The sequence below is a fragment of the Corythoichthys intestinalis genome, chromosome 18, assembly GCF_030265065.1.
Source record: "Corythoichthys intestinalis isolate RoL2023-P3 chromosome 18, ASM3026506v1, whole genome shotgun sequence".
NCBI classification, from domain to species: Eukaryota; Metazoa; Chordata; class Actinopteri; order Syngnathiformes; family Syngnathidae; genus Corythoichthys; species Corythoichthys intestinalis.
Genome location: NC_080412.1, coordinates 14753975 through 14779074, shown reverse-complemented (window position 1 = coordinate 14779074; position 25100 = coordinate 14753975). Strand labels below are relative to the sequence as shown.

General features: G+C 40.1%; 1 protein-coding gene across 3 annotated transcripts in view; it reads left to right on the top strand.

Annotated features, from left to right (window-relative positions):
• Nucleotides 1-22125, top strand: part of slc47a1 (solute carrier family 47 member 1) — a 31849-nt gene extending 9724 nt beyond the window's left edge. For 2 of the 3 annotated variants that reach the window (XM_057820918.1, XM_057820919.1), the window contains exons 5-17: nt 6278-6320; nt 6760-6804; nt 8549-8646; nt 11351-11448; nt 11524-11637; nt 15180-15247; nt 17738-17846; nt 17920-17995; nt 18068-18137; nt 18292-18424; nt 18538-18632; nt 20796-20846; nt 20914-22125. In XM_057820918.1, coding sequence (XP_057676901.1) covers nt 6278-6320; nt 6760-6804; nt 8549-8646; nt 11351-11448; nt 11524-11637; nt 15180-15247; nt 17738-17846; nt 17920-17995; nt 18068-18137; nt 18292-18424; nt 18538-18632; nt 20796-20846; nt 20914-21186 — 1273 coding nt within the window. In that variant the 3' untranslated portion in view covers nt 21187-22125. The remainder of the gene's footprint in view (nt 1-6277; nt 6321-6759; nt 6805-8548; nt 8647-11350; nt 11449-11523; nt 11638-15179; nt 15248-17737; nt 17847-17919; nt 17996-18067; nt 18138-18291; nt 18425-18537; nt 18633-20795; nt 20847-20913) is intronic. The other variant, XM_057820920.1, reaches the window with a different exon arrangement.
• Nucleotides 22126-25100: the final 2975 nt, after the last annotated feature.

Here is a 25100-nt window from a genome sequence, read left to right as displayed (position 1 = left end):
GTACTCTGTTACATTTATTTGAGTAACTTTTTGAGAAAAATGTACTTCTAAGTATAGTTTTACTAAGCTGTACTTATTATTTTTATTTGAGTAGATTTGTGAAGAAAAAAACGCCACTCTTACTCCGCAGCTTTGGGCTCCACAAGACTCATTACATTTTTCCTCTTTATTCTACATATTAGATTTATTATTTTTTTGCCAGCGATGCCATGAGTAGAGATGTGCCTGAGTATTATCGGGGCAGATCTACCAATTTCACCAATGAGACGTCACAACAATAATCACATGACTCCATTATACCAATCAGACGCAAGCTTTCTGTTCTATCTTCACGCCAGCCTGTTCAATCATGTGGTTTCTTTAAAGCACCGTAAAAAATGAAGTACTGTATTTGATATAGAGCGCTGCCCTCAACATGACTCGAAAGGGTGGATTTTAACCTCTCTCTCTCAGTTTTTTATTTGGCACCGATTGACCACGGAAAATCGAAGTCATTATCCTTTTAATTTCAAAATAGTAATTATGAAGTAACTCTTCACTATTCAAACTAGGAACTATTTTCTCCACCAAAGGGCACTTTATGTGGTTATGTAATGGGTTATTGTATAGTACAGTGGGGAAAACAAGTATTTGATACACTGCCGATTTTGCTGGTTTTCCCACTTGCAAAGCATGTAGAGGTCTGTAATTTGTATCATAAGTTCTCTTCAACTGTGAGGGACGGAATCTAATACAAATAACCAGAAAATCATGTTGTATGATTTTTAAATAATAAATTTGCATTTAATTGCATGAAATAAGTATTTGATACATCACAAAAATCAAATTTAATATTTGGTACAGAAACCTTTATTTGCTATTACAGATACCAAACGTTTCCTGTAGTCCTTGACAAGGTTTGCACACACTGCAGCAGGGATTTTGGCCCACTCCTCCATGCAGATCTTCTCCACAGCCTTCAGGTTTCGGGGCTGCTGCCGGGCAACACAGACTTTTAGCTCCCTCCATAGATTTTCTATCGGGTTCAGATCTGGTGACTGGCTAGGCCACTCCAGGACCTTAAGATGCTTCTTACGGAGCCACTCCTTAGTTGCCTTGGCTGTGTGCTTTGGGTCGTTGCCATGCTGGAAGACCCAGCCACGACCCATCTTCAGGGCTCTCACTGAAGGAAGGAGGTTGTCAGCCAAGATCTGGCGATACATAGCCCCAACCATCCTCCCCTCAATACGGTGCAGTCGACCTGTACCCTTGGCAGAGAAGCAGCCCCAAAAAATGATGTTTCCTTCTCCATGTTTCACGGTTTGGATGGTGTTCTTGGGGTTGTACTCATCCTTCTTTTTCCTCCAAACACGACGAGCCGAGTTTAGACCAAAAAGTTCAATTTTGTTCTCATCCGACCACATGACCTTCTCTCATTGCTCCTCTGGATCATCCAGATGGTCAGTGGCAAACTTCAGACGTGTCTGGACATGCACTGGCTTCAGCAGCGGGACCTTGCGTGCGCTGTAGGATTTTAATCCATGACGGCGTAATGTGTTTCCAATGGTTTTCTTCGAGACTGTGGTTCCAGCTCTCTTCAGGTCATTGACCAGGTCCTGCCGTGTAGTTTTGGGCTGATCCCTCATGTTCCTCATGATCAGTAATGCCCCACGAGGTGAGGTCTTGCATGGAGCCCCAGAACGAGGCAGATTGACCGTCAACTTGAACTTCTTCCATTTTCTAATAATTGCTCCAACAGTTGTTACCTTCTCACCAAGCTGCTTGCTTATTTTCCTGTAGCCCATCCCAGCCTTGTGCAGGTCTATTATTTTATCCCTGATGTCCTTACACAGCTCTTTGGTCTTGGCCATTGTGGAAAGGTTGGAGTTTGTTTGTTTGAGCATGTGAACAGGTGTCTTTTATACAGGTAACAAGTTCAAACAGGTGCAGTTACTTCCGGTAAAGAGTGGAGAACAAGAGGGGTTCTTCAAAAAGAACTAAGAGCCGAAATATTTACTAGTTGGTAATGTATCAAATACTTATTTCATGCAGTTAAATACAAATTTATTATTTAAAAATTATACAATGTGATTTTCTGGATTTTTGTATTAGATTCCGTCCCTCACAGTTGAAGGGAACTTATGATACAAATTACAGACCTCTACATGGCTTGCAAGTGGGAAAACCAGCAAAATCAGCAGTGTATCAAATACTTGTTCTCCCCACTGTATCAATAAAACAACAGTCCATATTTATAACTTTGTGCTCAGAAAAAAAATACCATTGTTTAAAAAAAAAAAATCAAACAAAAATATAACCAGTTACTCATAATTTTACGTATTACATGAATATTCTTTTCACCAAATACTTTTTCATCTGTACTTGAGTACATTTTTTCGACGACTACCTTTACTTTTGTAATATTATTTTGAAGTAACACTACTCTTTTTGCTTTGGCTACTCAACCCACCTCTGGCAGTAAGGCCTGACTGCGACCAACAGCCGCTACAAATGCCCAGTTGCGACAAACTATGCCCACGTTGCTACAAACAAGGCCCACATAATGCTACGGTAAATATCACATGTATATAGAACTAGATGCGAAATGACAGACTCTGCGGTGTTAGCACATGTATAGAGAACTAGATGCGAAATGACAGACTCACCGGCGTTAGTAAACAGCCGCCATCTTAAAGCAGTACAATTCTCAGAAAGGCTCTGTTGTAGCGAACCCTCCTAGCGAACATAATTAACTTTTTATTTATTTAAAATCTTGACTCGAATTAATCTTTAAATGATGAAACAGTTTTAAAACTTTCACAAATCAAAATTAGACACAATAATGGAATAACGGGAGCAATTTTAACAACTTTAGCGGTTGATTCACAACATCAAATTACTTCCAAACATGGCAAAGGTTACTATCTAGTTATCGCAATACCCGCAACACCCCGGTGTCTAGTTAAGATTAGGGTAAAGACAAGGGCGTAGGTTTGGTCTCAACATTGGTAGGGACGTTACAACATCATAAACTACATGTAAACTTTTTGCGCGGGATGGGACATTAATATAACCAAACAGATTTGGTGAATGGGCATCAGGGCTACATTTCTCACGAATATGAACCTAATTAATTGATATGTTAAATCAGGGGTATTTATTACATTGATTACTATCGACCCGTCGATCGCAACGCTAGTGTGGGTAGTTCGTGGCATCCCATTTTTTTTTTTCATGTACATGGTTAATTATGATTATGTTTTGTGCATGTTGTGTTGTATGAGCAACATATGCGGTTATGCAGCACCCGGCTCTCTCTAAGCAGCTTCTTGGTCACGTTTTTCTTGTTCAATAGTTTCCAGCAGAGTTCACTAAATTTCTCGCACTTTAATTAATTTTAACTGTAGAAAACACAAACAAACGGACATTTCTTTCCAAGCAGCTTCCTGCTCGAGTTTTGCAGGTTAGCAAATTCACACAGTTTGTTGTTATTCTAACTCTGATGCAGGTTGGACTTCCAATAGCAAAATTTGTAGTGTGTTCCCCACTTCCACTACATTGACATCTTTTTACATTACTTACAGTGGCTGCTGCTGGCCGGAAAAAAAACTTTTAATATCCCTCCTCTTCAAGAGGGGTCGGAGGAGGCAGCATGTTGTCGACATATATTTCTGTCAGGGTGTGCCTGCGTGTGTGTGTCGGGGGTGGGTGAAATCATCAGCTAATCAAACGTGTGTTTGGGGGGGGGTGGACCAGCGCATTCAGCAAGTGAAAAGGGGTAAATGTACTGTAAGTTTGAACATAATGAAAGTATTTCACTAAATAATGGTAGGGTCATCCTTACAACATATGGGAAGACAATCTAAATCATCTGTATAACTGAACTCATTATACAGGGTGATTCAAAAACAATGTGTCGAAACCATTGCGGTATATTTGAAAAATAAATTTAAAAAATACAATTAAAAAAACTAGCTGGACACAAGTATTTTATGTAACTTTGTGTAGCTTTGTATGTAACATGTAAGTTTTTATTTCATGCTTTACAAGCGCTCAATGTCCACCACTAGCGGCACGGACGACATCAAAGCCGATATGACTTTTGATTTGTTAAAATTACTAACTTGTTAAAAAGACTTTTAATTCCTATTAAATTATTAATTAATTTTAATTAATTAATTAATTAATTATAATTAATTAATAAATTATTCCGTCTATTTCAATGATTTTAAAATGACTACATGCGTGATGATTTTGGCACAGTCTTTTTTACTCACCCTGTATAATGCATATAAAGTTGCTTAAAGGTTGGTGGGGACAATTTGACCATCCTGAGAAGTTGGTGGTGTTATGTCCCTACAGTCCCTATGCAAACCTACGCCCTTGGGTAAAGAATTGGGCTAAGAACTATTGTCCCAAAAACCCATTGAACTTCATATAGTATAGTAAACGAATTCTTCGCACTACCGTACCAACAGCAGGCGTGGTTTGGAGGGGCATAGTTTGGATGAGGCGTGATTTGTAGTGTGGCTGCAGTCAGACCCTTCTAACCTCTGGAGTCCTAGCTAGACAGCGAGCTAAGCTCCGAAATGACGACGACAGACGTCCGTGTGGTTTGCTGACTTTATTCAGCTGCTCATGACATCAACATTTGCAGAATGAAATTAAAATAGAAATGAAATCAAATCAGTTTCATCTCCAATAACAGCCATTCAAATATATGTTTACAACTAGCTGTTGATATAGCAATAACAATCCACACAAACGATTTGCATGTATCAGTTAGCGTCTGCACATCACTAAAAACAATCACATTAACTCCACATTAACTCACCCCAAGTATTCAACCACAATTGAAAATGCACAATAAACAGTACAAAAGGTGGTATATACAAGTATTGCCTCCATGGATGCTTCACAAGCAACAAATGTGCGCCCAGGCTGTAGGCTTTTCCCTCTCTCTTTCACTCGGCTGTGAGACTTCTTCGTTGGAACAAATGCGCTCTTTCTCGTGTGTGCGCGAGCCCCTGCGCTCTTCTTCGTGTGCGCAAAAACTTTCTTCTTCATGTGTACATGCGCTCTTAGTCGCGTGCTATCAGTACTACCTGCTCTACGCTTCCTGCCCCAAGATAAACACATGCATCACAAAACAAAAGTATATATTATATTAGTATATATAAAAAATATATATATATAGTCTTTATATAACGAGACTAGAGATGAGACGTCGTAAAGTCGAAATCACGTAGGTTGGGTACGATGTAACCAGGGTACTGCCTGTATTCGAAAGTACACGCTCCATTAACTGTTACAGTGGTACCTCTACATACGAAAGTTAATTGTTCAAGGACCTTGTTTGTAAGTCAAAATTGTTCTATGTCGAGCAGGATTTTCCCAAAAGAATGCATTACAACCCCATTAATTCATTAAAACCTACACTAAATCCTTAATAAATGCTGCTGGTACTGCTGCAAATAGCAATTACACAGAGCAAAACAAATAAATTATGAATAAAAATCTGAATGATAATATTAGAAATAATAATAATAATACCTGTAATAATGTAATGAATGGAGTTCTAATGTGGCGGATGTGTTTTGCGTGGTGTACCTGAATGCACCGCATGGCGATGTTACCACGATAATAATTGTAACCTTAACTCATAAAGACTGGCGAACGGTGGAGGAACGTCGAGATTCTAGACATTCTACGGCGGTATTGTCAAGTCAGTTCACGGCCGCGCCCATGCCCACCATGCTCATATTTTTGTATCATTTTAATGGTAAGCCTCACCTTTTTCCTTTTTTGCCACCTGCACTAACATTCTTGGAACCCATGTTGATTTCTCTCACAAGAAAATCCAGTGTGCGTCAGTCTTGCGGGAAAACAAAGTACCTGCGGCGCTGTCATAAATCGTCGTATTTCGAGCATGTCGTCGGATGTAGAAAACAAATGGCGAGTCAAATTTTACGTCGGATGTCGAAAAGATCGTGTGTCGAAGCGATCGTATGTTGAGGTACCGCTGTATTTGCATCGATCGGCACCCATGCAAAATAGCCGACAAGTGACGAAGCCCGTCCCCATCAGGTCACGGCGCGCACCAGACATCTGTTTTTAGTATGTCATATCTACTGTATGTAGTACACTAACAAGAAAAGAGCTTTGGTTCACTTGACTACTACTTACACAAGCGCCTCTGGTGGTAGCACAGAGAAGTGGCCTCATTCATTATTGAAAGAATTGTCTTGTTTCTGTTCATGAATTGAAATCGCAAAGCTTGTTTTTCTTCCACTTCCAGGATAGCCCAAATCTACACGACCGCCTTCATTCCAGCCGTTCCGGTGAGTCTCGTGGCGTGTCTGATTTTCATTGACCTTTTAATTTCTTAATCTTTTAATCCAATGCTACCACACAATTGAATAACAGAATCACAAGGTTCTGGGTAAATACAAAGCCAGTCCAACAATTTCCCTCTAAACCTGAAAATACCCAAGAAGCACTCACTTATGTCATATTCGGGCACAATCAGTGCTTTTAGTTAGTCAGAGTCTAACCTTAAATGAGTATTTCCTTCTCGACCAGAGCTTCAAAGAAAACCATTTTTTAATGGGTAGTCTCTCGACAAAGTCAGCAATAACTCAGCTATCAGGGAAAGCAGCAGTTAAAAAAATGTGTCCACCAGGTAACAGTCTTACTAGTTACTCCCTGTCCATGATCTGACTACTTTGCTGTAGTTTTATATGTATAATTGTACAGTAGTTTTTGTGTATGTGTGCACAGGCTATGTTCCTGCATCAGCTACAAGTGGCCTACCTACAAAATCAGGTACGCAAGTCCATCTCCATAAATGCGTAAGCCAAATGATACATTAAAATGTATTTTCATGACAATATTTTTAAAATGATAGAAGACTAGCTAGTTGCATTAGAAATTATTAGATCAATATTGTATTTTTAGTAATACAGTGGGGCAAATAAGTATTTAGTCAACCACTAATTGTTTGAGTTTTAAAGAATTTTATTGCAAATCATGGTGGAAAATAAGTATTTGGTCAATACCCAATACCCAAACGTTTTCTGTAACTCTTCACAAGCTTTTCACACACTGTTGCTGATATTTTGGCCCATTCCTTTATGCAGATCTCCTCTAAAGCAGTGATGTTTTGAGGCTGTCGTTGGGCAACACGGACTTTCAACTCCCTCCACAGATTTTCTATGGGGTTGAGATCTGGAGACTGGCTAGGCCACTCCAGGACCTTAAAATGCTTCTTACAAAGCCACTCCTTTGTTGCCCTGGCTGTGTGTCTGGGATCATTGTCATGCTGAAATACCCAGCCACGTCTCATCTTCAATGCCCTCGCTGATGGAAGGAGATTTTCACTCAAAATCTCTCGATACATTGCCCCATTCATTCTTTCCTTTACACAGATCAGTTGTCCTGGTCCCTTTGCAGAAAAACAGCCCCAAAGCATGATGTTTCCACCCCAATGCTTCACAGTGGGTATGGTGTTCTTCGGATACAATTCAGTATTCTTTCTCCTCCAAACACGAGAACCTGTGTTTCTACCAAAAAGTTCTATTTTGGTTTCATTTGACCATAGCACATTCTCCCAGTCCTCTTCTGGATCATCTAAATGCTCTCTAGCGAACCGCAGACGGGCCTGGATGTGTACTTTCTTCAGCAGGGGGACACGTCTGGCAGTGCAGGATTTGAGTCCCTGGTGGCATATTGTGTTACTGATAGTAGCCTTTGTTACTGTGGTCCCAGCTCTCTGTAGGTCATTCACTAGTTCCCCCCGTGTGGTTCTGGGATTTTTACTCACCGTTCTTGTTATCATTTTGACGCCACAGGGTGAGATCTAACATGGATCCCCAGATCGAGGGAGATTATCAGTGGTCTTGTATGTCTTCCAATTTCTAATAATTGCTCCCACAGTTGATTTCTTTACACCAAGCGTTTAACCTATTGCAGATTCAGTCTTCCCAGCCTGGTGCAGGTCTACAATTTTGTCTGTTGTCCTTCGACAGCTCTTTGGTCTTGGCCATAGTGGAGTTTGGAGTGTGACTGACTGAGCTTGTGGACAGGTGTCTTTTATACCGATAATAAGTTAAAACAGGTGCCATTAATACAGTTAACGAGTGGAGCCTTGTTAGACCTCGTTAGAAGTTAGACCTCTTTGACAGCCAGAAATCTTGCTTGTTTTTAGGTTACCAAATACTTATTTTCCACTCTAATTTGGAAATAAATTCTTTAAAAATCAAACAATGTGATTTTCTATTTTTTCCCACATTCTGTCTCTCATGGTTGAGGTTTACCCATGTTGACAATTACAGGCCTCTCTAATATTTTCAAGTAGGAGAACTTGCACAATTTGTGGTTGACTAAATAATTATTTGCCCCACTGTATTAATTGGCCCTTTATAGCGCAAGTGACTATTTTTTGGTCATTAGCAATTTAGATTAGAGAACACAAACTGGGTTTTAATAATCAGGATAAAAATACGTCTTAAAAGCTATAATACTGAAACACTGCATATTTTCTATACTGTATGTTTTTTTGGTGGGACAGGGTATCATCCTTCCTCAGATGTACACAGCCGCCTTGGCCAACCTTTTCAATTTGGGCGCCAACTACGTGTTGATCATCAGCCTCCAGCTGGGCGTTGTGTGAGTCTGTTCGTCAGTGTGTTTTAAGTGATTTTTTTTAATCACAAAAAATAAATTTATAAAAGGATAAGATAATCTTGATATCTATATGTTTTTTGCTTATTGTATTTTCAAAACACAAATAATGTCATTAATACAAGGATGAAATATACAGCATATAGCCTACAGTGGTATGAAAAAGTATCTGAACCTTTTGGAATTCCTCACATTTCTGCATGAAATCACAATCAAACGTGATCAATCTTTGTCAAAATCACACAGATGAAAAAACACTGTCTGCTTTAACTAAAACAACCCCAAAATTTATAGGTTTTAATATTTTAATGAGGATAGTATGCAAACATGACAGAAGGGGGGAAATAAGTAAGTGAACCATCACATTTAATATTTTGTGGCCCACCCTTTGGCAGCAATAACTTCAACCAGATGCTTCCTGGAGCTGCAGATCAATCTGGCACATAGATCAGGACCAGTATTGTTAATCTTACTTTAAAAAAGTCATAAATTACAGTTACAGATTACTTCTCCCAAAAAGTAATTGAGTTAGTAACTCAGTTATCTGAATGTAAGAGTAATTAGTTACTTGACAAATTAACTGGTGTTACCGTTCCATGTTTTTTTTTTTTCATTCCCCAAATTTTTTTTTCCATTCCAAAAACACAAAAAACAACAACATTGTAACCTTTGCTATGTTTGGAAGTCATTTAATGTTGTGAATCAACCGTTAAAGCTGTTTAAATTGCTCCCGTTGTTGCATTTGTTCCCTTTTGTCTACTTTCGTCAAATGAAAGTATTAAAACTCTTTCATCATTTAAAGATTGATTCAAGTCAAGATTTTGCCGATTTAGAAGAATTTTAGATTAAAAAAAAAAAAAAAAACTTACTTAGGTTCGTTAGAAAGGTTTCCCTACAACAGAGCCTGCCTGAGAAGTCTACTGCTTTAAGATGGCAGCTGTTTCGCATGTAGTTCTCTATACATTTGCTTACGCCGCCCAGTCTGTCATTTCGCATCTAGTTCTATATACACGTGGTATCTATTTACCGTAGCATCATGTCGGCGTAGTTTGTAGGTTATCGGCGACAGTCAGGTATTATTGGAGCCACCGAGCATCGCGTTTGCAACAGCTCCCTTCCCTCTTCCCCACTCCTTCTATGCTATCTCCATGAGTCCGTCTCTCTCACTTTTCTCGCGTCGGTCAACCGACGTCGTAACGCATAGTCACACACGCCTTTACATCCTCAGTAATGGTAACGACGTTGCAAAGATGAGAAAAGTAATTAATTAGATCACTCACTTCTGAAAAAAATAACGCCGTTATACTCTAACGTTGTTATTAACAACACTGATCAGGACTAATCTTGGCCTATTCTTCTCTACAAAACTGCTGTAGTTCAGTCAGATTCCTGGGATGTCTTGCATGAATCTCTGTATTTAGGTCATGCCACAGCATCTCAATAGGGTTCAAGTCTGGACTTTGACTTGGCCACTCCAGAACGTGTATTTTGTTCATCTGAAACCATTCTGAAGTTCATTTACTTCTGTGCTTTGGATCATTGTCTTGTTGCAGCATCTATCGTCTTTTTAGCTTCAACTGTCTGACAGACGGCCTCAGGTTTTCCTACAAAACATCCTGATAGACATTTGAATTCATTCTTCCATTAATGATTGCAAGTTGTCCAGGCCCAAAGGCACACATCATGTTGTGTGTTACTCCCAAACAATTCAACTTTGGTTTCATCAGTCCACAAAATATTTTGCCAAAACGTCTGTGGAGTGTCCAAGTGCCTTTTTGCGAACATTAAACGAGGAACAATTTGTTTTTTTTTTGTTTTTTTTTTTTTAGACAGCAGGGCCTTCCGCTGTGGAGTCCTCCCATGAACACCATTCTTGGCCATAGTTTTACATATAGTTGATGTGTGCACAGAGACATTGGACTGTGCCAGTGATTTCTCTATGTCTTCAGCAGACACTCAAGGGTTCTTTTTTACCTCTCTGAGTATTCTGCGCTGAACTCTTGGCATCATCTTTGGTGGACGGCCACTCCTTGGAGTGAAGCAACAGTGCCAAACTCTCAGTTTGTAGACAACTTCTATGACTGTCGATTGATGAACATCCAGAGATGGGTTTGTATCCTTTCCCAGTTTTATACAACAATCCTTGATCGCAGGTCTTCAGACAGCTCTTTTGACCAAGCCATGACGCAAATCAGACAATGCTTCTCATCATGACAATTCTTACCAGGTGTGTGTTTTATAGTGGGCAGGGCAGCTTTAAACCACTCACCCACCTTGGCCACACACCTGACATAAATTGTTTGGTAAAAATTGGTTTCAATTGCTCTTTAAGTCTCCTTAGGCTGAGGGTTCACTTACTTACTTTTCCCCCTTCTGTCATTGTTTGCATGCTATCCTCATTAAAATATGAAAGCCTATAAATGTTTGGATGGTTTTAGTCAAAGCAGACACCGTTTTTACATCTGTGTGATTTTGAAAAAGATCAGATCACATTTGATGGCGATTGTACGTTGAACCGTGAGAAATTCCAAAAGGTTCAGATGCTTTTTCATACCACTGTATGTATCTATATAAATACTTAACTTATTTTCTATTTTCATAACAAAAAAAATTATAGCATACAAAATAAGCACAAGATAATAAAAGTGAGAAGAAAGAAGGACAAAAGCTTTTTCATTGTTTTATGTAGCGGTTCTGCAATGGCCAACAGCCTGGCTCAGGTTTTTGTATGCCTGCTGCTCTACGCCTACATCCGATGGAAGAAGCTTCACGGGCCCACGTGGGCAGGTGAGGACTTTCCCTATCTGTCACGCATTGACCGAGGCTCAGCGTTACTTTCTTTACTTCATTTACCACGGGCAGGCTGGTCCAGCGATTGCCTGCAGGACTGGGGCTCATTCATCAAGCTGGCGGTGCCCAGCACCTTCATGGTGTGCTTTGAGTGGTGGATCTGGGAGATCGGAGGCTTCCTCGCCGGTCAGTCTGCTTCTTTAACTAGTTGGCTGCCATTGATGAAGGTAGACGTCCAATCCATTTGAAGTGGGAGGGTTAGCAGAGAATGAAGGAACGTTAAATTTGCTGCCTCCCTCCCACTTCAAATGAATTGAATGTGTACTTGTGATAAACTAATTTGATTGGAGGTCTATCATCGTCAATAACACTGAAAAATTTTATTGTGTCATTGAAATGACAATAATAGCCATCCAGGGGTGTCAGTGGACCTAATACAATACTGAGGCCTAGTGAGGCAAAGGCGAATGAGGATTTTTTTAAAAATTTGTATTTTTAGCACCTATCGATCATAAAAAGTCAGAAATAGAGCTTTAAACTATATATACTGCTACAAAAAAATGAAGAGAACACTAACATCACACGGTGTAGATCTCAATGAATGAAATATTTGTATTAAATACTTTGCTCTTTCCATAGTTGAACGTGCTGACAACAAAGTCAGACAAAATTATCCATGAACATGAGAACCCATGGAGGTGTGGATTTGGATTTATACTCAAAATGAAAGCGGAAAAGCACACTACAGGCTGATCCAACTTTTATGTAATGTCCTTTAAACAAGTCAAAATGAAGCTTAGTAGTGTGTTTGGCCTCTGCATGCTTGTATGACCTCTCTGCAATGCCTGGGCATGCTCCTTATGAGGTGGCAGGCGTTCTCTTGAGGGATTTCCACCCAGATCTGGACCAGCACAACACTGAGTTCCTGGACAGTCTGAGGACCAACCTGTCATCCTGTAGAAGATTCCAGGAGACAGGTAGTTACTCCAGGAGAGTTGGACAGGTCCGTAGAAGATCCTTAAACCCTCAGCAGGATCGGTATCCACTCCTTTGTTCAAGGAGGAATGGGATGAACACTGCTGAGCCCTACAACATGACCTCCAGCAGGCCACCGGTGTGAATGTTTCTGACACAACAATAAGAAATGGGCTCCATGAGGATGGTCTGAGGGCCTGACATCCTGTAGAGAGCCTTGTGCTGACTGCCAATCACCGTAGAGCTTAAGAGGCATTTGCCATACACCACTAGAATTTGCAACTATGTCACTGGCTCTGTGCAAGCAGAAAACAGGTTCAACCTGAGCACATGCGACAGACGTGAAAGGGTCCGGAGATCCCATGGAGAACGTTACGCTGCCTGCAACATCATTCAGCATGACCGGTGTAGTGGTGGGTCAGTGATGGTCAGGGGAGGCACATCCCTGGAAGGACACACAGACCTCTACAGGTTAGATGATGGCTTCCTGACTGCTATTAGGTATCGGGATGAAATCCTTGAACTCATTGTCAGAAGCTACGCTTGTGCAGTGGGACCTGGGTTCCTCCTGGTCCACGACAATGCCCAACTTCATGTGGCTGTAGTATGCAACAGTTCCTGAAAGAAGAAGTAATTGATAACACTGACTGGCTCCCATGTTCGCCTGACCTAAATCCAATAGAACACCTCGGGGACATTGTGTTAAGGTCCATCTGGCAGAGCCAGGTTGCTCCTCAGACTGTCCAGGAGCTCAGTAATGCCATGGTCCATATCTGGGAGGAGATTCCCCAGGACACCCTCCGTCATCTCATTAGCAGCATGACCAGGCGTTGTAGGGAGGTTATCCAGGCACTTGGAGGCCACATACACTACTGTGCCTCATTTTCACTTGTTTACATGAAAGTTGAATCAGCCTGTAGTGTGATTTTCCACTTTCATTTTGAGTATAACTCCAAATTCAGACCTCCATGGGTTGATACATTTGATTTTCACTGATCATTTTTGTGTGATTTTGTTGTCAGCACATTCAACTATGGAATGAAAAAGTATTTAATAAAAAAATATTTCAGTCATTTACATCTACAATGTGTTACGTTAGTGTCCCCTTTATTTTTTTTGAGCAGTTTATAATCAAACCCAAATACATGTTTCTGTTAAAAAAAAAGTGACGTTTTTTTGTTTTTCAGCCATCAGTATTCAAAATCAAAATTGGGACATCCCTTGTTGATAGTCAATTCACCTCTGCTAATGCTCATCAACTTCAATCTTTCCTTCACCTCTTCCTGCACTTTGCTGCGCTACTTTCTTTTGACAGATATTGGGATATATCACTGTAACTGTTATGCAGTCAATCAGTGTATCTCAACTCGTAGGTTGTGACTTAATAGTAGTTTATGTTGCTTAGGTGGGTTACCTAGCTTACCTCTCTCATTCTTCCTTGCTGATTTATCCTTGCTGAGAGCAAATAACTTTCTAATATTCATTTGCAAAAGTAATGCTGTTTGTGTTAAAAAGAAATTTAAAAAATCAGTCAGATTACAGGGACTGCAGTAACAAATGAAATGCTTGTAAAACAGCAGGAAATTATGATGAGCTCACATACAAAACTGTTTACGCAATTAATTCATACAAATTAATTCTATTCATTTTGGTCATGTAAAAAAATAGCAATAAATAGCATCAGTAATGATACAGGTCAAATACCACATATTAACACAATATTAGATAAAGCTCTTGAGCGAGAGCCTCTCACTCAAATCGCATTTAATTGTCATTGTATTCATAGCCAGTTAGAAAAAAAGACTGCAGCTAATCTGCACTTCAATTTGCGACCAGAGTGGTTTATCGCACTTAACAGCCTGACACGTAAAGAGTAAAGTCGAACCATTTTAACTCACAATTCATGGGAATAGGTGACCAAACAAACATCGACACAGAGGTAAAAACAACAAGGATGGGCAATTTATATGGCACTAACCTGTAAAGAAGGTAGGAAGATGTAATTGGCACCTGCGTGGACTGTAAAATTGGCACACGCACCGAAATATTAATGCTGCATTCACGTGTTGTTGGAGTAATCGAAAAAATGATTCTCTATTTATGGTATCTATGAAAAAGCGCCAAACAGTCACTCAACTTCTGATATATCGTTGGAGCATTAAAATAAGCCACTCGTCTTTGTAGCAATCATGTTTTTATCCCACATTACAACTTGACAACACATCAGAACAATTTTACAACTTGGCATCTCAGATCTCCCGACATACATGAACGCAGCATATCTCCCGAAAGTGCTTCATGGTAGTGTAACCTCATATGCTTATCACAGCCAAAGTTACATGCATAAATTACCATTTTATGGAGCCATGTGCAGATTGTGTATATTGAGTGAATAGAGTAATATGACCATATTAAATAGGCACATTCTGTAGCTATGTTCACCTATACTCCAAAGTAATTTTTCTTTATTTCTTTTTTACCTGTGAAATTTATACTGGGGCACTGCAGATCAATACTGGGCACGTGCCCCAGTGAAATATGTCTGGTGACGCCCATGTAGACATTCAGTCCATTTGAACAGCTTGATACTATGTATGGAAAAGTATTATTTGTGGTTTCAGAATGTAATAAAGCCGGTATTTGTCCACAGAATTGTGGAAATACTATATTGGATTATATTTGTCATAAATTAGTCAAGATTTAATTTGTGTCATAATTCAGTAAGATATATTGCATGAATTTTCTGTCTCCAGGCATTCTGGGTGAGGTGGATCTTGCTGCCCAACATGTGATGGTGGAGATATCGGCCATTACGTATATGGTAACTCACTTTGTTGCTTCCGTCCTTAACCCTTTATAGGGCAAGTGATTGGTTTTGGTCATTAAAAAAAAAAAAAAAAGTGGACATCACATTGTGGGTCATGTAGGCCACAATATTTTAACATTTCATGGGGCCTACATGGCCCAAAGTAAGATGTCCTTATATGTGAATGCCAGGTCGCAATCATAATTACTATATATTTGTTTTCTATTATTAATAATCATTGAATTTTTAAATGTTATTTGTACAGGGTGGGGCAAAACAACTTGCTTATTTAAATTTGGTGCCCTGAAGTGATGGTTGCTCTGAGGATGGTAGGGATGGAACTTTTTGAGAGGGTGAGGCTTAAAGTTTAGTTCTTAACGTGTGTTATTTATATTGTGTTTATTTAACAGGAACCCCAGTGAGCATCATGGGGTAGACGACGTTGGAAGGCGCGTTTGCTGTTGAGGCATTTTTTTCAAGTGAACAATAAAATAGCTCATTTGTAGGGATGAAATTTCAATTCTTCATAGAGGATTCGTCTCATAGAATTAGCAGACAACCCAAGAGCAGATGCGTGTTTGCGGGTAGACCGTCGGAGAGATCTCAAAACAGATTGTCTCACCATGTCAATGTTTTGGGGTGACCTTGCTGTTCGTGGGATGCCAGGTTTCTTTTTCTTTACATCACCCGTTTCCCTGAAGTTGTTTACTCATGAAACAATCGACTGCCGGCCAGGAACACGACCACAGGGGGCAATGTTGAAATGTCTACGGAATGCACGTTGCGTTGCAACAATTGAGTGATCGCTTGGAAAAAAAAAAAGCCTCAACAGAGAAAGTGCGTTCTCACTTTTTCCACTCCATGATGCTCACTGGGGTTCCAGTAAATAAACACAAAATAATTAAAACACATTAAGAACTAAACTTTAAGCCCCACGCTCTCTAATAAGTCCATCTCTACCATCCTCAGAGCAACCATCGCTTCAGGGTGCCAAATTTAAATAAGCAAGTTGCTCTGCCCTACTCAGTATTTTACTGTTTTTTTTTTTAATGTATGAATAACATTATAAGTGAATGAAATGGTAAAAACAAATCCACTCTGGTTATGGCCCTAACACTCTAAAGTAGTATCATAGTATTTAACTCATTATCTGCCCGTGCTGAAGCTGCTGCCCTATGGGGCGCCGTTTGTAAAGCAGCACATGCTGAAAATTACGACATTTTCTCACATTTCGCCCCACAAAGTGTTTAAAATGGTGTGAAATTTTTAGAGTCACTTTTTTTTTTTTTCTTCACATTTACAACATTATTTAGCAACCTAAATATTTATTTTTAAATAAGAAGTTTTGGACCTCAATGTTTAAATCCACAACTAAATATTTAATTTAAATCTTAAATTTATATCCTATATCCTAAATGTTAAATCAGGAAACGGTAGGAACTAAATATTTAGTTTAATATGCAAATTCACATGACTGGAGACCGGAAGTAACAAAATAAAAGCTGGTGGAGCAGCTCAGACTGTCTGTTTACGTTGCTTGAAAATGAATAAAACCTACTCAACGGTGGCAGTCTGCTCTTAGACATCAGTCATTGTGATAATATATATATATATGATACATATTTAGGAGAAACTATTTAAAGAGTATTTTGTGTGCTCCAGCTTTTATTTTGTTACTTCCGGTCTCCAGTCACGTGAATTTACATATTAAACTAAATATTTAGTTCCAACCGTTTCCAGATTTAACATTTGGGATCTAGGATATAAATTTAAAATTTAAATTAGATATTTAGTTCTGGATTTAAACATTGAGGTCCAAAACTTCTTATCTAAAAATTAATATTTAGGTTGCTAAATAATGTTGTAAATGTGCAAAAAAAGGTGACTCTAAAAATTTTAACACCACCACAAAATGTCGTAATTTTCAGCATGTGCTGCTTTACAAACGGCGCCCAATACTGCCCCCTGGACCCGACCCCGGATTATGCGGTAGGTGATGGATGGATGGGTGGATGGATATTTCTACATACATTCATTCATCTTCTGAACCGAATATCCTCACGAGGGACGCGAGGGTGCTGGAGCCTATCCCATCTAACATCGGGCAGGAAGAAGGGTAGTAGTACACTGGTTGTCAGCCAGTCAGTCACAGGGCAGTCTTTTTCTCCATGTAAATAAATTATAAATTGACGGAATGTAATTGCAAACAAAATTAATCAAATTATAATGAATAAAAAACAGAAATACTCTCTAGTTACAGCGCCCAATAACACCATAAAGTAGATTAAAAAAACAAAACATTACCTGCCATTGAGAGCAATGGATGTCCAATTCATTTAAACTGGGAGGACTGCCTTATGTTTCAGTGCCATTGGCGGCGCTAGATTTCCAATCCATTTCGACAAAATGGATTAGACGTCTAGCACCGTTAATGGCAGCCAATGATTGCCCTCGAAAGGTCCAATGATTGATGACGAAATGTCACGCCAATAAACCTCGTTGCAGTTTCCGCTTGGCATCCACACAGCTGCCTGTGTTCGCGTGGGCAACGCGCTGGGAGCTGGAGATACTGCCCGAGCCATACTCTCATGCAAAGTGGCCCTGGTCCTAGCAGGTCAGACGCATATACTGAATTTTGAACCATGGCAGAGCTTTTTTTCACAATGGCCATTTGAAAACTTCTACAGCACTGCTGGCTGTGCTCCTGGGAAGCGTCATCGTCGGCTCAAAGTCTGTCCTGGGTTTTGTCTTCACGTCAGACAAGTCAGTTTTCCTCCATACTCTCAAATTCAGGCATCCCGGTATTGACTTTCTTCTTGCTTTTTTTGGGGCCAGAAACATAGTAGACATGGTCTCCAAGAACCTCACCATCTACACCTTTTTACAGTTTTTTGACTCAATGCTGGTACGTTCAGAATGAACATTTTTTTCATTCGCTGCCAGTTCCTACCAGTTCAAACAGTTTTATGTATATTGCCGTCAATGGCACCAATTACTTAATTTTGCTTGTGAATCACTAGTATGCATCATATGGCACTTACCGCTCTATTTGGATCCAGTGTGTCTGCTCTGGAATTTTGGTTGGCTGCGGAATGCAGAAGGTCGCCGCCATGTCCAACTTGGTGGGCTACTACTGCATCGGTCTGCCAATAGGTGTCGCTCTCATGTTCGCTGCCCACCTCCAAATATTCGGTATAATATTCTTTTTATATATATATATACAGTATATAAAAGCAATACAAGCACAATCACTAAAATGTCCTGTTTATCAAAAATTTAATGCATATTGTTTGTCTCGTCACTAGGCTTGTGGCTGGGTCTTCTGACTTGCGTAACCCTCGAGGCATGTTTCTTCCTCGTTCTCGTCTTCAAGCTCAATTGGAAAAAAGTCACCAAGGAGGTAAGAAAGATCAGAGCACTATGTGAACACTGTTGTACATATTTGCAACAAATTTCCTGGGCAGGTCAATGCAACAAACCACAGACTTCATAATGTAATGACGGGACACGGGGCCGATAAATAGGGGGCCTGCATTGTTGGCGAGGCCGTCAAAGCTGACCAAGTGGAATCACAGACAAAGAGCTTTTTTCATTGAAAATTCTTGTGAAAAAATGTTTAAATCACTGAATTCTTTATAGATATGGACCTAAAACAGTCTTGATTCTTGCTTAAAAGCAAAAATCAGTGCAGTTAGCATATATTTACGTAAATATGTCGAAGTACAATGCTAGTCTGTTAGTAAATGTAGCTAGCGGCCGCCTTATATGAACAGAGATTTTCCGGTAAAAATTCTTGTGAATAAATGCTTAAATCCCCGAATTCTTCATAGCTATGGACGTAAAACACTCTCGATTCTTGGTTAAAAGCAAAAAAAAAAAAAAAAAAAAAAAACCCTAACAAAAAAAAAACAAAAGCGTGTAGTTAGCATTTATGTAAATATGTTGAAGTACAATGCTAGTCTGTTAGTGAATTTAGCTAGCGGCAGCCTTATCTAAACAGAGCTTTTCCGGTGAAAATTCTTGTGAATAAATGCTTAAATTCCCAAATTCCTTATAGATGTATGGATGTAAAACAGTCTCGATTCTTGGTTATAAGCAAAAAAAAAAACATCCGTGCGGTTAGCATTTATTGTACGTAAATATGTCGAAGTACAATGCTAGTCTGTTAGTGAATTTAGCTAGCGGCAGCCTTATCTAAACAGAGCTTTTCCGGTGAAAATTCTTGTGAATAAATGCTTAAATTCCCAAATTCCTTATAGATGTATGGATGTAAAACAGTTTCGATTCTTGGTTATAAGCAAAAAAAAAACATCCGTGCGGTTAGCATTTATTGTACGTAAATATGTCGAAGTACAATGCTAGTCTGTTTCGCGAATGTAGCTAGCGTCCGCCTTATGTAAACAGAGTTTTTCCGGTGAAAAATCTTGTGAATAAACGCTTAAATTCCCAAATTCTTCATAGACATGGACGTAAAACAGTCTCGATTCTTGGTTAAAAGCAAAAAAAAAAAAAAAAAAGTGCTGTCAGCATTTATTTTACGTAAATATGTTGAAGTACAATGCTAGTCTGTTAGTGAATGTAGCTAGCGGCCGCTTTATGTAAACAACTTTTACGGTGAAAATTCTTGTGAATAAATGCTTAAATCCCTGAATTCTTTATAGATATGGACGCAAAACAGTCTTGATTCTTGTTTAAAAGCAAAAAAAACATGCAGTTAGCATTTATTTTACGTAAATATTGCGAACTATGATGTCAATGCAGTAGCGGCTAATTTCTCCCATTGAGTTTTTTCAAATGATTTGCTTCAAAATGCACGCATTGTCAGGAATGCGGGCGGGCAGGTGGTGTGTGGACCCAATTGCAGGAAGAGGCAATGCGGACTGGCAGTGCAAAAATGATTTAATTAAGGCCGACAGAAAAACAAAGTACAAACCAAAACTGATGTGATCCCAAAAAACACCGTTGCAAACAAAACTCAGGTTACTAACAAAAGGCTGGGTATCAAAAACTTACTGAGGCAGAGAAACACAAGGGCTGTGACGTAGTAACGGGCAAAAATTGACACTGGCATAAAGACATTGACATTGACAATGACGCAACCAGGAATGAAAAGAAACTGGGAGCTTATATACACACAGAGACAAAGGGTAACGAGACAACGAGGAACAGATGGGTGACACAGAAGGATGCAGATAGGCGGATACACTAGGAGCAGGCACAACAGGTGAAATCAATGGGTAATCACAGGAACACACTAGGAGGGAACCAACACAAAACCTAACACGCATGGTACGAAAAATATAATAACTACCTTGAATCCTCAAACAAATCACTTTGGAGACAATCCTTCCAGTTTGTATGCGGCACAGCTTTCATACTTTTTCAACAGAAATCCGGAGTTAGATCGCTGAGTGCGTGTTTGTGAATAGCTCCTCTTGATGTGGGCGGCCCCCTTCTTGAAGGCGAGGCGCAGTGCATGATCGATCTGACCCGTCAATACCATTATGAAGTCTATGAATAAACATATCAATCTTACCTGATGTATTTTTGATCTTTCTCTCAGGCTGAAGAGAGAGCTGGGAAAAGGGTTATGGAAACATCCAAGAACCACTCAGTTAGTAGACGATTACGTGATGTCGGTGGTGTGATTGACAGCTCTGATGAATATTGGTGTGCTGCAGATGGATGGCCAGGAAACTTCCAGAAGTCAGGATCGGGAGTCTGAAGACATATCGGAGAAGCGGCTCTCTACCACGCAGCTGGTCTTAAGGAGAGGCTTTGCCCTCTCAGCGGCGGTTGTCACATTAGCGATGGGTGTCGCTGTCCACTTTGTATTTCCCGTACCGGAAATCCCCATGTCTGGCTCGGTGAATTTGACCGAAATCTGGACAAACGTCTCTACGGTAACACCCATGGCTTTGTCTCAACTAGTCCCCGCAGACCTCAAAATATAATTTTTTTTTTTTTTAAAACAACATTTTTGCTCACTCAGCCTTACACTCTAGTTTAAACAGTACTCTTTAATGTGTAAATCATTATTTTTTTCATATTCCATACTAAGCTATACAGCATTTTACTCGTCTGTTGACACTGGCTAGGTAGAATTCACAAAGCACAGTAATCTCCTCTCCATAGGCTAAACAAGTACAGCCGGATGGATTCATTTAATTGCGGAATCAATACTTTCTGTTACTCATAAAAGTTCAGCATGTCTGATGGTTGCTTGGTGGCTTGTTGCTAGGTAGATTTCACATGCCAAAGGACACGCACTATTTTTGTATAAAATAAAAGCTATTAATAGAACTCTCCGGTAATGGCATGTCATGTTTTCTTGGCCACTTGTTGCTAGGCAGATTTCATGAAATTTGCTCCCCAGACGCATAAGGAGACCTGCCATTTTGTAAAAAATATGAAATGTTAAGAGGAATCCTCTGGTCATGTCATGTTTTCTTTGTCCCGTGTTGATGTGTAGACTTAATGGAGCACAAAAAATTGTGCCCTAGATGTTAAAGGAGACCTGCTATTTTCTATAAAATATGAAGTATAAACAGAATCCTCTGGTCTTGTGATGTATGTATGGTCAGTAGTTAGCAGGTAGACTTAAAGTGCCTAGGATAGGATAAAAAAAAGTCTTAAATAGCGTTATTATGTGAATTAGAATAATATTTTTACACGATTGGACTATATGCAACACTTTGGCAAAGCAAACATGACGAGAAATTAGTCCTTTAATCTGCAGTTTAGCCACGGCTACCATTATAGGGCTCTAGCGTCCACAACAGGAGGATGACATCGGCAGGGTCATGGTTTCATCTGATTTAGAATTCAGCCCATTGATGGGGAATTATTCAGAACGAGGAAAATGCGACGAAGAGAGCGCAAAATCTAATTGTTTCAGTCTCTCTACTTCAATATTTTTACAGGATATTCTTTTTAACGAAGTATTTTTCCCCAATTGCTAAATAAATGGTATGGTCATGACAAATAACAGTCTTGTGCTAAATGGAATATGAAGTATTAAAAATGCATTTGTTCAGTAAATGGCAGAATTACTCCATAATGGTCAAAACTGTCCACTTCTTGGACCTTCCAAACCATATTTTATGCCACCGGAGTTAGTCCGGCTTTTGTCATTTCCCTGCCCAGGCTTCAGAGAGTGTAAACAAACCAGGAGGCGTGACAGCTAGCTGACATGCTAACCCGAACCGAGTGATGTTTTAAAGTCCTATTCTCGGCTTTTGAAGTGAAAAATCACACAAAACTACCAGGAATCATGTCACACGGCGGCGGGGTTGTCGATTGTCTTCGCCGATCGGCATCCTGCTCAGCGGCGAGCACGTTACAGCTCGTCGGACTCGTTCCCCTGCTGCGGGCAGGAGAGCTCGTTTGCGGGGGAAGCAGCTGGAAAATGATCACCGGACAAACCGGCCCACGTTGGAGGTGCGCGTAGCTGACACATGGTCAACACGAATATGGTGTAAATTAAAGCTTAAAAACACGGCAAAGACGTAAACAGTGAGAGAGCGGCGTGTAGTTGTTGTGTGCAGCCAACAAGGCAGGATGTGTCTGAGGAGAACTTTTCTACATGTCAATCCATGATCAAACGTAAGTAAATATTCCTTTATTTAAAGAAAGTTTGTAGTGTTTACTTAGTAATCGCTGTATTCACAGCCATTTTTAACACAAAGTTGCAATTTCTGATAGAGTGAAAAATTTGACAGAACACTGTGCACACGAAGAGCGCAATAAGCCGAGTATAGCACTCTCCCGGCGGGGTGGGTGTGCGACAAGCTGCCGGTCGTCGGCCGAGTGGCATTCTTGGTGGACAAGGAGCATGTCAGCCACAAAATGCAAGCCACCTCCGTATTAAAACGTATGCCATGATCACATTATTTGACATAATACGTGACACGATGTTTACTCACTTCTTCGTAAGTCCAATTGTCCCACAATTGTTGCACACTTGTTCTGGCCGATCTCGGTGAGAACGGGAATCCAAAATGGCTCATACGCCTCTTCCTGGTGCAGCTACAAAAGCCTGCAGCCGTTTGGCTGGCGTGATGCGAAAAATAAACGATTTAATCCCCAAAATCAGATGAATCCGCAGTCCATCTGCATGCTATAAAGCAATGATGTATTGTGAGATGCTGACCCGGGTGACGTCACATTCGCATTTGTCCTAAACCCGAGAATACATAAAACGATTGCTTCCACACACATCCAAGCGGTCCATTTCATTCAGAAGCATAAAACACTGTGTGAAATATGAAATACACATGCTTTTTGGTGTCATACGCACATTAATGGGGGCAATAGATTGTGCCCTAGAAGCCATAGGAGACCCGCTATCTTCTATGAAATATTACATTTTAATAGAATCCTCTGGTCAGTTGATATTTACTTGGTCACTTGTGACTAGGCAGATTTCATGGGGCACGATTATTTGTGTTATACATTCGTGCCCCCTTCTAATCTTGTCAAAATTAAGCAACAATTTTACTGACAGGTAGCAACATGAAATTTGGTAAACTGGTCTATCATGATAAACCTGCAAAGTCTTAAAGTGACCCTCTAACTTAAATACATGTAGGCTCTAATAAACCACAATTGTTCTCTTGTACTAAAATATGTTTTTAGTAACACATAAATGTTAAATCAATGGCAATATTTTATAATATTTAGTCCATATTTTGACCGTTAGTTGGCGCCATGGTTTGCGGGCTCACAGTGATGACGTAATTGGTATCTTTCCAAATGTGTAGCGTGTTAAACAATTGCTTATTGCTGCCTAAACTCGCGAAGTAAAATGCCACTATGTGCTGCTTTTGGATGCAATTTCCAGTCAAATGGAAACAAGGGGAGTGAAGTGAGTGGTCAAGGTGGAATTATTATTTTAGTGAATAAATGTGCATAAGTGGAAGCTTCTCCCCCTTTTTGGTCCCTGTATGCACGTACCCTATCCACCACGCGTTACAACTGGCGCCCAAACATTTTTCCCAGATCCTCAGTCAAGTAAGGGATCCGTCTATTTTCTGGATCCGACGGTCCCACCACGTCTGCAATATTGGTTTCGGATCTGTCTATCTTTTTTTGATTCTTCGGTCCCACAGCGGCTTTTCGGATGAGTCTATTTTGTGGAATCGACGGCTGCGACATTGCCATGGGATCGGTCTAATTCCTGGATCTTGAAGTGAGTAAAAAACGCGGATTTGGATTACTATTGCTATCTTTTATGTTGACTATTCTTCGTGGGAATTTTCCCCAAATCATACTAAATAATTAAAGCACTATGGCACGCTACAGCGACGACAGTGACTCTGACGGGGACCTCACAACGATGTTGGAGTTCGCCAGGGAACACGTGTTTGCTTACTGCTGAGCTCCCGAGTGAAGAGTGGTCAAGGTGGAAATATTTTTTTGTGAATAAATGTGCATAGTGGAAGCTTCTCCCCTTTTTGGTACTTTTATACACGTATCCTAGCTACCACGCGTTACAATGTACGAGACATGGATTACACAAGGTGTGCTCTTTGGCCTGTACTGTATGTAAAGCACACGGCAGCTCTGGATGCTAACAATCTACATAATTATAATGGGATAAGTTTGAAAACGCAACATGCTTACCTTGAATATCTGCTAATAAAACCGGACAGCATACACTCTCGCTCCCCACCGGAGTTCCCAACAGGACTCTCTCGCATCACCAGTTTTGCCCAACTTTTGTCTTATCAGGTATTTGCTGCTCGCATTTTTCCCTGAAGCTCGTCTTGTGAACGACCAACAGTGCTGTCCTGCTCTTCACTTTTCAGATCTGGTTCAAATAGGAATGGTAGAACTGACGACATGTTGGGAAAGCTAACGAGTGACA